The sequence below is a fragment of the Nicotiana sylvestris genome, chromosome 3, assembly GCF_000393655.2.
Source record: "Nicotiana sylvestris chromosome 3, ASM39365v2, whole genome shotgun sequence".
NCBI classification, from domain to species: Eukaryota; Viridiplantae; Streptophyta; class Magnoliopsida; order Solanales; family Solanaceae; genus Nicotiana; species Nicotiana sylvestris.
Genome location: NC_091059.1, coordinates 91,668,193 through 91,684,551, shown reverse-complemented (window position 1 = coordinate 91,684,551; position 16,359 = coordinate 91,668,193). Strand labels below are relative to the sequence as shown.

General features: G+C 39.6%; 1 protein-coding gene across 1 annotated transcript; it reads right to left on the bottom strand.

The window, feature by feature from the left end:
• Positions 1-14,384: 14,384 nt before the first annotated feature.
• On the bottom strand, positions 14,385-16,012 carry LOC104234772 (MYB-like transcription factor 4). The gene is made up of 2 exons (XM_009788407.2): positions 15,560-16,012; positions 14,385-15,129 (listed from the first exon to the last, which is right to left on the bottom strand). The coding sequence occupies exons 1-2, from the start codon at positions 15,820-15,822 to the stop codon at positions 14,592-14,594; spliced, it is 801 nt and encodes a 266-aa protein (XP_009786709.1). The 5' UTR covers positions 15,823-16,012; the 3' UTR covers positions 14,385-14,591.
• Between the last annotated feature and the right edge of the window lie 347 nt (positions 16,013-16,359).

The window sequence follows — 16,359 nt, the reverse complement described above, 5'->3', positions numbered from 1 at the left end:
TGGAGTGTGATTCATGGTTTTAGCATTGTTTGATGTGATTTGAAGGCTCGACTAAGTTCGTAATGTATTTTGGGATGTGTGGGTATAATTGACTGAGGTCCTGAGGTCCTGAGGACCTCGGGTGGATTCCGAGTGGTTAACGGATCGAAATTGAAATTTGAAGAAGAGTTGTAGCAGCCATTGTCTGGTGTACCCGCACCTGCGAGGTTTTGGACGCAGGTGCGAAGGGTGCAAAAGCGACATAGGAGTCGCAAAAGCGGAGCAGGGCGGCCAGGTGAAAGACCGCAGGTGCGGAGCTTTAGGCCACATCTGCGCAAGTGCAGAAGCAAAAGAAGGAGCACAGAAGCAGAGGAAGGCACAGAAGAGGAAGGTGCCTCGCATCTGCGAAGCCGTAGGTGCGGTTATTGGACCACAGGTGCGAAGGTCGGGGTTGAGCAGTATCTTCTTTAAAATGAGGGTTTGGCTCTATCTCACTTCATTTTCGCCCGTAGGAGACGATTTTGGAGCACTTTTGGAGTCCATCTTCATCAACCATAATGGGGTAAGTGCTTTCTTCACATTTTGAGTTAAATACATAATTATATTTGGATTTAAAGATGGAAATTTATAGAAATTTGGAATTTTTATGGAAAAATCTAGAATTGGTATTTTTGAATTTTGACCACGATTCTGGACATGAAACATGGAATAAATTATATATTTGAGTTCGTGGTGTTATGGTTAAAGTTTATCTTCGAAAATTTTCAGAATCCGAGTCGTGGACCCGAGGGTGATTTTATCGACTTTCCGAGCGGAGTTGGAAATTATTATAAATTAAATTGTTATGAGTATTAGAGTATATTTTTATTGGTTTGCGCATTGTTTGGTTAGTTTTGGAGCGTTGGACATCGGTTTGAGGTGTTAGAATGGTGTTGGAGCCGATTATGGAACTTCGGAGCGAGGTAAGTCTCTTTTCCAACCTTGTAAGAGGGAATTTAACCCCATAGGTGAACTAAATCATTATGTGCTTCTATTTGTGGGGGTTACGTATGCACGAGGTGACGAGAGTCCGTATAGCTACTAGCTATGCCTATGTCTGGGTAGTTTTAGGCTTTCATCATGCCATGTTGATATTGTTATTGATTTATGTTTATTGTTTACCTTGAGAAGGAGCGAGATTAAGGTTGAGTAATAATTATCTTGAAAGAATTGAAATTTGAAGAAATTTAAGATTTAAAAGGATTCATTTGAACTTCGAAATTTCGAAAAGAATTGAGGAATATTATAACAAGCTTAAGAAATCTATGTATAACCGCATCGCATGTATGTTTTGCGAGCGGGGTAATTTCCTCGAAAATCTTCAAGTTGAATTTCCCTTATTTTGAAAAGAATCAAGAAAGAGATATGATTTAAATGTTAAATTTATGTTTGACCGCGTCGCATGTATAATTCGCGAGCAGGGTAATAGATACATCTATGGTTCGCGTCGTTCGACCTTCGGCAGTGCACAGTTTATATTTATGTTGGATCTGACTGAACGTCCTCGGTGATATTTGTGTGTGATAATAGAACTAGAAGCCCTCCCCCCCTACCCATCCTTTTTTTTGTAATTTGATATAAATTCATTGTTTGTGTGATCACAATTTTTTTTTAAGGAAGGAAGTGATTTAAGCTCTTAAGTATGAGGAAGACTTGTTCAGTTATTTCTTGTTTTGAGTCTTACTGTTGTATATCATGCCTAATTATAATTTCATATTATCTTATTATTGGACCACTAGTAAGTGTCGGAATCGATCTCTCGTCACTATTTCTTCGAAGTTAGACGGGATACTTACTGGGTACGTGTTATTTTCGTATTTATACTACACTTGCTGTGCATTTTGTTGTACGGGAATATGTATGGTCAGTGGCCTTGTGGGCGCATCAGCGTGGGTGATATGGGGACTTAGGTGAGCTGCATCTTATGCGACGATCCGCAGCCAGTAGAGTCTCCTTCAGAGTACTTGTATTTTTTCCTGTCCTAATTTGTATTCTGGACAGTTATTGTATTGTATTTTAAATTCTAGTAATTGCTCATGCACTGATGACACCAGGTTCTGGGATGATTATGAAATATTCAGTATTGAAATTGGAAAATATTGTTATCTTTTCTGTAAATTCATCTTTTACTAGTTAAATTGAAGAAAATTTATGATTTCAAAAATATTAAAATGAGAATTTAATTAACTATTTAGTTTTCGCTAGCCTGACAGTGGTGTCCGGTATCATCACGGCCTTTAACGGATTTTGGATCATGACATACAATACTAAAATTCATAACCAACAACGAAAAATAGGAAGAAGAAAGAAAAAACTCATGGTTGAACTTTTCACCTTACTCCTAGCATATCCTTGCCTCCAAAAATATTATGGTCTCCTCAAAAGGATATTTTAGAATGTATTCATATGACTTAGGGTTTGCATGGGAGTTCAATCAATCCAAGTTCGTACAGGAGAGCCGGAGGGGAGTGCTAGGTCCCTCGTCTATGGGGCATACTTCACTTGTTCGCTTTTGTGGCCAAGTTGCGAGCATCCCAGCCTCCGTGCAACGCACAAGTTTAAGGCGCGCTACCAAATTTTATTTTTTATTTCTTTTCATGTCGAATCGTTTTCTTCTGATCACCTCTCATCCAAGCTCGTTCCTATACATAAGAAGTATATAATGAGCATAATTCACTTTAAAAATTATGTAATCTCCCACAAATCACATAAAAAAGAGATGAAAACATATTCATAAATATGCACTTATTGTCATTTTTTAATATATTAAATCATCTACTATAATTTGTGAAAAAGATAGATTTTGCTATGTGTACATCTTTATACCAGAACTTGTTATCCCATAATTAATGCTCCTTTTTATACATTTATGTGACATACTAATTTCATTTGTAGTCTGTCTAAAAAGAATGACAGTTTCTTTATTAAAACTATTTTGAATTAGCGACTAAATTATTGCCTTGGTATATGACTTGTTTGGATTTACTTGATATTAAAATCCTTTCGTCCGCTAGGAAAAGGAAAATAAAAAGACTTACCACCCCACTCCTTTAATTATTGATAGTAAGAGTAATTTTAATATTTTACATATAAGATTGTTTACATTACATCTTTTGAGGTGCGATTTTTTCCCAAAATTCGCGTGAATAAGAGATGTCTCGTAAACCGAACTATCCTTTTTTTTAACTTACATATCCAAAAAAATATTTTATTTTTAAAATTTTATGTTCTATCAAATATCTTCGCATAAAAATATAAAATGAGTTGAGTATCTATGTTTTGAGGATAAGGATTCAAATAGCAAAACACGAGTCACTATTCAATAGTCAGCGACTGTAAATTTAATTATTATTAAAGTATTAATTTGATTTCGTTATAAAGATATACCATTAAATTTTTGGATCAGCTTTTGAGGAGGCTACCCAAAAGCGAGAGGGGGCGAGGTGAGGGGGGGGTTGATTTGGTTGGTTAGCTCACGGTTGGGATAATAATTGTTAGGTAGGTAGAGGAATGGTACTAAAGACAAAGTTGTTAGTTCCTTCACGCATTTTCTCTTATTTTAAAGGCACTTTATTACCATTACAATAATATAATAATATAATGGAAGAGATAGGTTACCAACCTCTTTCTTTTATTCTTTCCTTCTCATCCTCTCACTACTTATCCACTTCCCTTCCCACTCCCCATCTCTCCTTACCTCCTCCTCATTTGCAAAATAATTCCACAAGACAAAAAAAAGGGGGGAATATTTTCCTTTAAAGAGGGCAAAAGCTGTTACATAATCTAAAATATGAGAAAAGGATAATTAAGGTAATGAACAAGCAATGGCCTAAGTTAGGCCTTCAAATTATTTATTCATCATATGAATCAACTAGCGTCCATATACATATCCTCACACGAATATCAGAGACTCATCAGCATGAGATGTCTTTATATTAAAATACCGGGGGAGGGGGGGGGGGAAGTTCTTTTAAAAAAAGAATAAGAATACAACCTCCAAATACATACTCTATCTGTTTCAATCCACCGTAATTTACCGATCATGAAATTTAATAAAGATACAAATACTTTTGAAACGTACGATTTTAAATTTGTTATACTATTTGTAAGATTATGTAATTTTTTAAAATTTATGGTATTAAATATGCCATAAGATTTGTATAACTATAAAAGCTAGTCATTAAATAATAAGGTGAAAAGTTCAAGTTATGTTATTTTAAATTAGATAGGTGTCTGTATACGGTCGAAATCGGAGAGCTCGATTTCGAAGACTTGATCATACCCCGAGCTCGAGTTCGGCAAGCTCGAAGTAAGAATCGAGCCTGGCCTGGATGTGCGCACCTCGAGAAGCAAATCGGAGATCCGTCATGATCTGCCTCTAGGAAAGTACAATTTCGATGATACTCAAGAAAGAGCGGGAATTTCTCAAGGACACATGGATCAGGGCAAAAATTATGGGATAGGATTTGTACGAAATAGTACAAGTCCGTACTAGGTTGTTATACAGTTGTACCAATAGAATTCTTTACCATAATTAGAAATGTACCATATTAGGGTTTTCCTCTCCTATATAAAAGGGACCCCAATAATTTGTAAAGATCATCTCATTCACTCTAATAGAACATTCTACTCTTCTTTTCTCGCTTACTGTGCTCCACAATTGTTCTTCAGCTTTATTATTTTTACTTTATTGTTCATACTTTATTGCTCTTAACTCACCTCGAGGCCTCCGAGGTAATCGAGTTCGAGGTCCTTATTGCCCTAACATGACTGGTTTGGTTCATCAATTCTTCTTACTTAAACCTAATATTACTTGTATATTCACTAGTATTGAAATAAATCACATATCTTTAAAACCACAAATCATATTCAATTGTTACTCGTATTTTTCGAGGTAAACAGATTGGCGCCCACTGTGGGGCTAAAGATAATAGTGATTATTTCTTTACTAATTCTCATTACACATATTATTTTTACACTTTTTCTTGTCAAGATTTTTTGATTCTTGGGCTGAAACATGTCTAGCACATAAAGCGCACATGTCTATGACAATGAAGGTCTGGGAGAAAATAGCAGTATAGGGGTCGGTGTACCACCAATCAACCTTAAGGAAGTGCCAAATATGGAGCCAGTTGATATCGGTTCGCATAATTCTCTAAACGCGAACTCAGGCACAGATCTCGTAGGGAACGAACGCAGGGAAGCTCGATCTGGTGACCAAAGAGCACGAGGAATGGGAGATGGGGGGATCAGCCTCCAAGTGATATTTGAGATGCTGGAGGCTCAACAAATCGTCATCGCTCAACTTCAGAGTCAAAATAAGGCCCCGAGCATAGCTGAACATGAGAATACTCGACCGCTAAACCAGAACCGGAGAGATCAAACAGAAATAACTCGGGGACTAACCTTACCATCACGAGGATGTTCATAGAGCTCGCCAAAAGGATCGAAATCGAAGAAAAGAAGATTGAACAAAATGACAAAAAGGTGGAGACATACAACTCTATGGTCGACCAGATACGGGGAGCACCTCCGATTTTGAAAGGACTGGACTCGAAGAAGTTCGTGCAAAAACCATTCCCCCAGAGTACCGCTCTGAAGCCCATCCCGAAGAAGTTTCGAATGCCAGACATCCCAAAATACAATGGAACCACTGATCCCAACGAGCACATCACCACATACACTTGTCGCATAAAAGGAAATGATTTGGAAAATGATGAGATTGAGTCTATATTGCTAAAAAAGTTTGGGAAAACTCTGTTTAAGGGTGCCACAATTTGATACCATAACTTACCCCCGAACTCTATCGATTCGTTTGCTATGTTGGTAGACTCATTTGTAAAGGCACATGACGGTGCCATAAAAGTTGCAACAAGGAAGTCTGATGTATTCAAAATAAAGTAAAGGGAGAACGAGATGGTAGGGGAGTTTGTATCATGTTTCCAGTCAGAATGAATGGAGTTACCATCGGTCTCCGATGACTGGGCCATACAAGCCTTCACTCAGGGAATAAATGAACGAAGTTCGATAGCTTCGAAGTAGCTGAAGCAAAACTTGATCGAGTATCCCGCCGTAACTTGGGCGGATGTGCATAACAGGTACCAATCAAAAATTAGGGTCGAGGATGACCAATTGGGAGCCCCCTCGGGCTCAATTTATCTAAGCAGGTTACTAGAAAAGGAGTCAGGAAATGCAGACAAGGCATCATGGTCGAATAAGGAAAGATATCAGCCATACGTCGAAGATCGAAGGAATATTTCAAGGCGTAACATACCTCGAAATGATCGAAGAGAAGATCGGGGTCAAATTTCTCGGGGACTCATGAGAAAAATCGGGTTTGATAGGCACTTGGTACCGGTGTAGGCACCCCGATTATCAGAGTACAACTTCAGCGTCGATGCCTCAGGTATCGTATCAACCATTAGCAAAATTAGAGCTACTAGATGGCCCAAACCTATACAGACCGATCCTTCTCAGAGGAACCCCAAATTGATGTGCAAGTATCATGGTACACATGGGCATAGGACCAAGGATTGCAGACAGCTTAGAGAAGCGGTAGCCCGGTTGTTCAATGAGGGGCATCTTCGTGAATTTCTCAGCGATCGGGCCAAGAACCATTTCCGAGAAAGAGACGCAAACAGGAAGAATGAACCTAAAGAACCTCAACATGTCATTCACATGATTATCAATTGAGTCGATATCCCACAAGGACCCATATTCAAACATACCAAAGTATCTATCGCAAGGGAGAAGCGGACTCGAGACTAAATGCCCGAGGACAGCCCCACATTAAGCGAGGAAGACATCGAGGCCTTATCTTAGCCTCACAATGATGCACTGGTAATTTCTATCCTTTTAAATAAAGTTCAAGTTAAACGTGTTCTCGTGGATCCAGGTAGCTCAACAAATATAATCAGATCAAGGGTCGTGGAGCAGCTCGGGCTGCTTGACCAAATCATACCCGCCTCTCGAGTCTTGAATGGATTCAACCTAGCAAGTGAAATAATGAAGGGGGAAATCATCCTCCCAGTCAACGTGGCCGGAAAAATAAGGGACACCAAGTTTCAAGTCATCGAAGGAGATATGAGGTATAATGCTTTACTTGGAAGGCTGTGGATCCATAGCATGAGGGCAGTGCCATAAACCCTTCATCAAATGATGAAATTCACAACAAAGGATGCCACGAAAACAGTATATGAAGAGCAGCATGCAGCTAAGGAGATGTTTACGGTACACGACTTGGCACCGGTATTGATACCATCCACATCGGAAAAGTCAAAGGACAAACAGGTGGCCAAATAGCAATCACAGCCTAGTCAAAGGACAAATAAGTGGCCAAATAGAAATCACATCCCATACCATCGGTTGATCTCGGGGGACAGGTGATCGATGAATAGGTGGTCGAGGACGAAGAAGAAGATTTCCTCACCCCCCGAGCTTTCGTAGCCCCCGAGGAATTGGATGCAACAAAGTCCACGGTCGAAGAACTCGAGCATGCCATATTGATCGAGCATCTTCCAGAATGAAAGGTATACCTGGGGACGGGGTTAACCCCTAAACTCAGGAAAAACTCATTCAATTTCTTATCGATAACATTGATTGCTTTGCCTAGTCCCACTTAGATATGACAGTGATCCCACAGAGATAACTACCCATCGACTAAGTGTCGATCCCAGATTTAAACTGGTGAAGAAAAAGAGGAGACCTCAATCCGAGGTAAAGCATGCATTCATCAAAGAAGAGGTAACCAAACTTCTCAAGATAGGATCCATTAGGGAAGTAAAATATCCCGAGTGGCTAGCTAACGTAGTGGTAATCCCTAAAAAGGGAAATAAACTTAGAATGTATGCAGACTAAAAAGATTTGAACAGAGCATGCCTTAATGATTCTTTCCCATTGCCCAACATCGATCGTTTGATCGATGTTATGGCCATCCACGAGATCCTTACTTTTCTCGATGCCTACTCCGGGTACAACCAAATTCAAATGAACCTGGAGGACCAGGAAAAGACTTCGTTCATCATAAAGTATGGTACTTATTGTTATAATGTAATGCCCTTCGGGCTAAAAAATGCAGGAGCCACATATCAACGCCTAGTTAATAAGATGTTCGAACATCAAATAGGAAAATCCATGAAAGTTTATATTGATGACATGCAAGTTAAGTCCCTGCGTGCAGAGGACCATTTGACTCATTTGCAGGCGACGTTCGATATCTTAAGAAAGTACAACATGAAGCTGAATCCCGAGAAATGCACTTTTGGAGTTAGCTCGGGCAAGTTTTTGGGCTTCATGGTATCGAACAGGGGGATCGAGATCAACCCCAATAAAATCAAAGCCATCAAGAAGATCACTGTGGTAAATAATGTAAAAGTTGTGCAACGGCTGACTGGACGGATAACTGCCTTAGGCCAATTTATCTCGAGGTCATCAGATCGGAGCCATCATTTCTTTTCCCTACTCAAGAAGAAGAACAACTTCGCATGGACTCCGGAGTGTCAACAAGCCTTGGAAGAATTAAAGTGGTACCTCTTGAGTCCACCCTTGCTTCATACTCCGAAGGAGGATAAAACACTCTACTTGTATTTAGCCGTGTCCGAGATAGTGGTAAGTGGCGTGTTGGTTCGAGAAGAACAAGATACGCAATTCCTTCTCTATTATGTAAGTTGGACCTTAGGAGATGCTGAAACTAGGTATCCGTATTTAGAAAAGTTAGCTCTTGCATTAATAAGCGCATCTAGGAAATTAAAACCATATTTTCAATGCCATCTTATATGTGTATTGACTGCGTACCCACTTTGAAGTGTCTTGCATAAGCCCGAATTATCGGGCAGATTGGCCAAATGGGCTATCGAACTTGGAGGGTATGATATCGAATATCAACCTCAAACGGATATCAAGTCTCAAATTTTGGAAGACTTCGTGGCCGATTTCGTGCCTGCCCTCGTACCCGAAGTAGAAAAGGAACTCTTGTTAAAAAGAGGAACATCATCGAGGGTGTGGACCCTCTTCACATACGGTGCCTCGAATGTGAAAGGATCCGGGTTGGCATCTTTTTAAAACCGCCTACGGGCAGTGTCATTAGGCAATCTATCAAAACTTCTAAATTGACTAACAATGAAGCCAAGTATGAGGCCATGATTGCAGGTCTCGAACTAGCCAAAGGCCTTGGAGTGGAGGTCATCGAGGCAAAGTGTGACTCCCTTTTGGTAGTAATTCAAGTAAATGGGAGCTTTGAGAATTGAGATGATTGAATGCAGAGGTACTTAGACAAACATCAAGTGACATTGCACCGCTTCAAGGAATGGACACTGGACCATGTACCTCGAGAACAGAATAGCGAGGCCGATGCACTAGTAAACTCGGGGTCATCGGTTGAAGAAGATGATATCGTCCTGGGGAGTGTCGTCCAACTATCAAGGTCGGTCGTCGAAAAAGTCCATGTAGAAATTAATTCAACAAGTTTAACGTGGGATTAGAGGAATAAGTACATCGACTACTTGAAGCATGGAAAGCTCCCTACGGACCCAAAAGAGTCGAGAGCACTTCGAGCCAAAGCAGCTCGATTCTTACTCAATGAAAATGAAACATTGTATAGAAGAACCTTCGATGGACCACTGGCAGTGTGCTTGGGACCCAGGGACACCGATTATGTATTACGAAAAATCCACGAGGGCACTTGTGGGAACCATTCTGGTGCCGACTCTTTGGTTCGCAGGGTGATCAGAGCTGGGTATTTTTGGGATAGCATGGAAAAGGATACCAAGGAGTTCGTTCGAAGGTGTGATAAACGCCAAAGATTTGCATCGATGATACATCAACCCGGTGAATAACTCCATTCGGTCCTATCCCCGTGGCCATTCATGAAATAGAGGATGGACATCGTCGGCCCCTACCAACGACGCCAGGTAAAGCTAAATTCATTTTGTGTATGACTAGCTACTTCTCAAAATGGGTAGAAGCGTAGGCCTTCGAGAAGATAAGAGAAAAGGAAGTCGTCGACTTCATATGGGACCACATCTTATGTCGGTTTGGGATACCTGCCGAAATAGTATGTTATAATGGGAAACAATTCATCAACAGCAAAGTGACAAAATTCCTCGAGGACCATAAAATCAAAAGGATTCTATCAGCGCCTTACCACCCAAGTGCAAATGGTCAGGTCGAGTCAACAAACAAAACCATCATTAAACACTTGAAGAAAAGGTTAGATGATGCGAAGGGGAAAAGGAGAGAAGTCCTACCCGAGGTCCTTTGGGCATATCGGACAATATTGAAGTCTAGCACGAGGGCCACCCCATTTTCTCTAGTATATGGCTCTGAGGCCCTCATCACCGTCGAGGTCGGGGAACCTAACTCCAGGTTTAAACACACATCGGAGGAATCAAACCACGAGGCCATGAATACTAGCCTCGAGTTATTGGACGAAAAGCGAGAAGCAACGCTTGTTCGGATGGCCACGCAAAAGCAAAGGATCCAAAGGTACTATAATAGAAGAACCAACCTTCGACATTTAGGAATCAGGGACTTAGTTCTGCGAAAAGTCACCCTCAATACTCGAGACCCTAATGAAGGGAAATTAGGCCCGAACTGGGAAGGACTGTACCGAGTCCTCGGAGTTGTCGATAAAGGTTCTTACAAACTTATCACAATGGAAGGCCAACAACTGCCGAACAATTGGAACATATCATTGCTCAAACGATACTACCGCTGAGGTATGACTTTATCCCTTTTGTCCCTTTAAATTTAAAACTAACTCATTACAGATTTTTGATCGAAGCAATCAAAGGAATACGATCTCGAAGGCATCATTTTCTATACGAATGCCTTAGGTTTTAAAGCATGTGTTGTGCTCTTTTTTCCTTAGATCAGATTTTTTCCCAAATGGGTTTTACCGGCAAGGTTTTTAATGAGGCAACAATTATGTGCTATCTAAGGAAAACTCAACAGTATCCAAGGCTTCTTTTCAATCAACCTCGAATACTGGGGGGCATCACCCTCGGAGGTTATATTTTTTAGAAAAATACTTCACGCCTAAGAGGGCCTCGATAGGAGAACTTTGTAATGGGCCAAACGGTCAAATGAACCATGTCCATATAGAATAGCCGAGCCCCGATGACAAAACATGAACGCATGTATCAACTATTTGAAGAAGCATTCTGGTTATATCAAAAATACTTTGTATCTCAAAGAAGTTTACTATCATACGAGCTCTACACTTACAATCCTACGAGAAACGGCTTAAGGGCCAAAGCACCCCGAAATACCCGGGGACTGTCATTGATAGTCAATACATCCGAGTCATTGAAAAATCGAACTCATAAGACCTCAAAGAGGCAGCCCCTCGAAACACCCCCTCGAAACAAAGGCCAAGGCCAATATACTCGCGGACTAACTCTTCGGACAAGTTTAAAAAGTTATCGGGAAACAAGTCTAAGTGACATACCCAAAGGCTACGACCATATTAAAGACTATGGTCATATAAAGGCTACGGCCAAAATAATGCGGTTCGGAGATATCCGACTTCTGCCATAAATTAAAGGCCATCGAACATTGAAAAATTGATTAAACCGGGCTACCCTCGGAAAAAAGCAAAATATAAAGGGCTTCGATAAATTCAGCCCCCGAAATACCTAAGGGCTTCGATAAATTCAGCCCTCGAATAATTTAAAGGCTTTGATAAACATCGGCCATCAGAAAAACCTCAAGAGGTATTAGATTATATTTACACAAACAAATTACTAATATGGTTCCGATACGTCGAACCCTAAAAAAATCTAACGGGTACAAAAAAAATACATGCTAAGGCATACAAAATTTTTACTAAGTCTTTCAGCCAAAAAAGAGGAAAAAATTATAGCCATTTTAAAGGCCGAAACGGCCCAATTTCAAGAGCCTAAGGACCGATGTCTAAGAGACTAAGGGCCAACTTAAGAGCCTAAGGGCCAACTTAAAGAGCCTAAGGGACGATGTATAAGAGCCTAAGGGCCAACTTAAAAAACTTAAGGGTCAAAACATATAGAGGTCGAGGCCTCAAATCGGACTCAAGAATTCTGACATCCCGAGCTCACATCAAATCAATTTAAACTTTGCTCGAGGAGTAATAAAACCTTAGGGGGTATGATGGTGATCAATTGAAAGCCTAAAAGTTTACTGCGTTTTGAGTCTGAACCAATGCTTGAGCTAATTATTTGAATTAGCAAAATCTTCCACAATGAAGAACAAAATTCAACACAAGTTAAAGCAAAAGGGTTCCTTATATTCACAAAAGTTGATTTACAAGTAAATTTACAACGCCTACGAGGGGCCCTTGCACAAAAAAGGAAAAAAAAAAAAACCTAGTCTATTTTCGGGCTCACATCCCCGGGGGTAACATCCTCAGGAGTTGCGCCTTCGGAAGCTTTGTCTTCGGAAACTCCCTCTTCCTCGGAGGCGCCCTCTTCGCCTTCCCCGTCTCCGGAACCACTTGCAGCGTCCTTGTCATCAGAGGAGACAATGAACTTGGCATCGGTCTCCCGCACCTTTGCTTCAGCTATCTCCTCGGCAAGGTTGAACCCTCGAGCATTGATTTCTTCGAGAGTCTCCTTCCGGGCCTGTCACTTAGCTAGATCAACGTTCTATTTTTCCCGATCGGAGGCCTCCTTCAGCTCAGCTTGAACGGTCGCAGCATCCCTTAAGTATATGGAAACGGATTTATCAGCTGTGACCTTCGTTTTCTCGGCCTCGGTCCGAGCTCTAGCAAGATCCGCCTCCAGCACTTCGATTTTTCTTGCCTGAGCTAGGCCCTTCGCTTAGAGGCCCCAAAGTTGGATCTCAACCGAGGTCAGTTGGGTTGTAACAACTTCCTTATCAGCATCAAGCTGATCCATATTCTTTTTCCACTGAAGGCAGTCAGCCCTAACTTGATCAATCTCGCCGCGAAGATGTCTGATCATCTCTAACTTCTGTTGCAGATGAGATATCAAGTATTAGCTCCGAAGTAAGACAAAGAAGGCCATACTTTGTTAAAATCACAGTTACGTGCTCGTCTAGCTCGGTCTCGTTTTCCCGAGCCTTGGCCAACTCAGCCCGAAGATCCTTAAGCTCTTCCTCCTTCTGATCACAAAGGAGCCTCAGGCCTGCTCCTCACCAGAAACGTTCCTAAGCTCGGCCTCACATTGGCTCAGCTCTACTCTAAACTTGATAACGGCCTATGCATGAAACTAAGATAGGTCAGATAAAGAAAAAGGAAACATATAGGGGAAAACAGGTGTTGCAAGGTGGAAAAGTTCTTAATGAGAAGAGAAAACAAGTATATATAGAGGAAGGCGGCGACTGTTCATTGATATTGATGGTCGACCGGCTCTGGCATGCACTTAATGCTTTTGGGGAAGAGAACCGACGGGACGCTTCGATCATTTCAACGCTACGTCATAAGAGTGATGTCATTGTAAAGGACTTCAGAAATTCAAATCGTTTCATATCATTTCATTCTAATTAACGCGAGGACTATCTGTATACGGTCGAAATCAGAGAGCTCGATTTCGAAGACTTTATCATACCCCGAGCTCGAGTTCGGGAAGCTCGAAGTAAGAATCGAGCCTGGCCTGGATGTGCGCACCTCGAGAAGCAAATCGGAGATCTGTCATGATCTTCCTCGAGGGAAGTACAATTTCGATGACACTCAAGAAAGAGCGAGAATTTCTCAAGGACACATGGATCTGGGCATAAATTATGGGATAAGATTTGTACGAAATAGTACAAGTCCGTACTAGGTTGTTATACAGCTGTACTAATAGAATTCTTTACCATAATTGGAAATGTACCATATTAGGGTTTTCCCCTTTTATATAAAAGGGACCCCAATCATTTGTAAAGATCATCTCATTCACTGTAATAAAATATTCTACCCTTCTTTTCTCGCTTACTGTGCTCCACAATTGTTCTTCAGCTTTATTATTTTTACTTTATTGTTCATAAGTTATTGCTCTTAACTCACCTCGAGGCCCCCGAGATAATCGAGCTCGAGGTCCTTATTGTCCTAACAACACTAGTTTGGTTCATCAATTCTTCTTACTTAAACCTAATATTACGTGTATATTCACTAGTATTAGAATAAATCACATATCTTTAAAGCCACAAATCATATTTAATTGTTACTCATATTTTTCGAGGTAAACAATGTCATTCATGTCGGAATGAACTAATTAAAAAAAAACTAAGGCTGTATCTATAATTTTTAATGTTTGTTTGTTTGTGCTAAAAAAGAAACTCAGAATGTTAAATAACAATCTCCTTATACCAGAGGTCAGAGGACCTTTATGGAAATTCTAAAGTTCACACCTATTATGAGACAAAAGAAAAAAGAAGCTAAAAATAATGGAGAATTATGAAATGTTTTTTCTTCTTACGACGACTAAATTTGAAAGTGAAGAAAGATTTATCAAATGACTACAAAATCAATGGCTGAAGCAAAAACTACCACATCTATGTTTTATAGGTACACCCATATACTGCTTTTAAAATGTAATATTACTATTATATACTCCTTTCTTTTTTTGGATTGGAAATACTCAAGTCAGCCAAATGAGGCGTCACTTAGTCTCCAAGGTTCTGTAGTCCAAACCATTTGTCTTTAATCCTAGAAAGTCATAAGCAGCAATATTCATACTTATATTCCTGCTACTGCTGCAACCATTTCCATTACTACTGTCACTACAACTGCAATCTTTACTCTTCTTTAATCCTAAATTGCATTTAAAACATATAGGGCTAGTCCTCCACGAACCAGTATTACTCTGTTCCAATGCCCTCTTCTGTTGGTTTTGTTGGTAAGGAGGGCTAATTCTGAGCTCAAGATTCAAGTCAGGACACTGTGGTCTGCTACTAATGTCATCTTCCTTGATTGTTCCAAATTCAGCTTTAATGTTCATCTTTTCATCTTCAATATCTTTATAATTACCAGAAGCAAAAGTAATTGATGTCACTTTTTGTGTGTTAGGCTCGTTTATAGCCCGGTGTATTGTAGGATCAATACCACGACTCAACAGTTTCCTCCTTATATGAGTATTCCAATAATTCTTTATCTCATTATCTGTTCTTCCTGGTAGTCTTCCTGCTATAAGCGACCACCTATCAAATAAAGAAAAGGTAAAAATTAGTAATATGAACTTTTTGGAGTTTTCAAATTTTCAAAAAAATTTAAAATTTATTTTAAGTGACAATTAAAAAATTTATGACAAAACATTAATTTCGAAAAAAAAGTGAAAAAAATTGCATGGCCAAACGGGCTCTATCTGCTGACATTTCCAACATTTCCAGATGATCGTAAAAGTATTCTAATTTCTTTGAACATTTTTAGGTATAATTCCGACATAGATTCTTCATGTGTTTTAAAATAAAATTTATATATTTAGCAATTACATAAAAAGTACTAAGTGAAAATTTAAATTATTTGCAAAAAAATCTTATTTGACCTTCCAAATAATAAAAGGTTCATCATAGGAGAGAGTAATGAAGTAGTATTTCTGGGAATATAATTTCAAAAAATAACATTACTCACTTGTTTCCGAGGAGGCTGTGGAGTTTAATAATGAGTTCATCTTCTTCATCAGTAAAATTACCACGTTTGAGATCAGGTCTCAAGTAATTAATCCATCGGAGACGGCAACTTTTACCACATCTCAAAAGTCCAGCAGCTTTAGGAAGTGACCTCCAACAGCCTTCGCCATGAGCTTTAATGTAAGCTATAAGACTTTCATCTTCTTCTTTAGTCCATGCTCCTTTATTTGTATGTGATTTCTCACAGCAAGGTAATCTTCCCATATGGAATCCACTACAACTAACTTTTGTTCCTGGTTTAATGTTTTCTTTTCCCCCCCTATTTTTCGTTGTTGTGAGATGGAAAGGTGGGTGGGGGTTTGTTGATCAAGCAGTAGTAGAAGAAGAGGAAGTTTAGCTTTAGTGGTGATTAAACCAAGGTCGGCCTTTAAGGACATTTGAGATGGGGTTTTATAGCCTTTTGACTCTCTCCAAACAGAGCCCTTTGAGTCTAGCTTTGGTCGTGAAATGATTGAGATTTATTAATTAGCGTGTTTCGCCAATCTCTTAAAATCTAATTATTTTAATAAGTGTTTCTAAAAATTGATTTTGTATTTGGCTAATTAATTTCAAAAGTACTTTTGAGCAATAATTAGTGTTTCGCCAAATTTTTAAACACTGCTTATAAATGTATTTTTCTCAAAATTGCTTCTCAAAAAAGTGTTTTTGGAGAGAAGCTACATTTTTCTAATTCTCAAAAACTGCTTATGTTTTTTCTCAAAAGAACTTTTTTCCTTCTAAAAGCTTGGCCAAACACCTCAA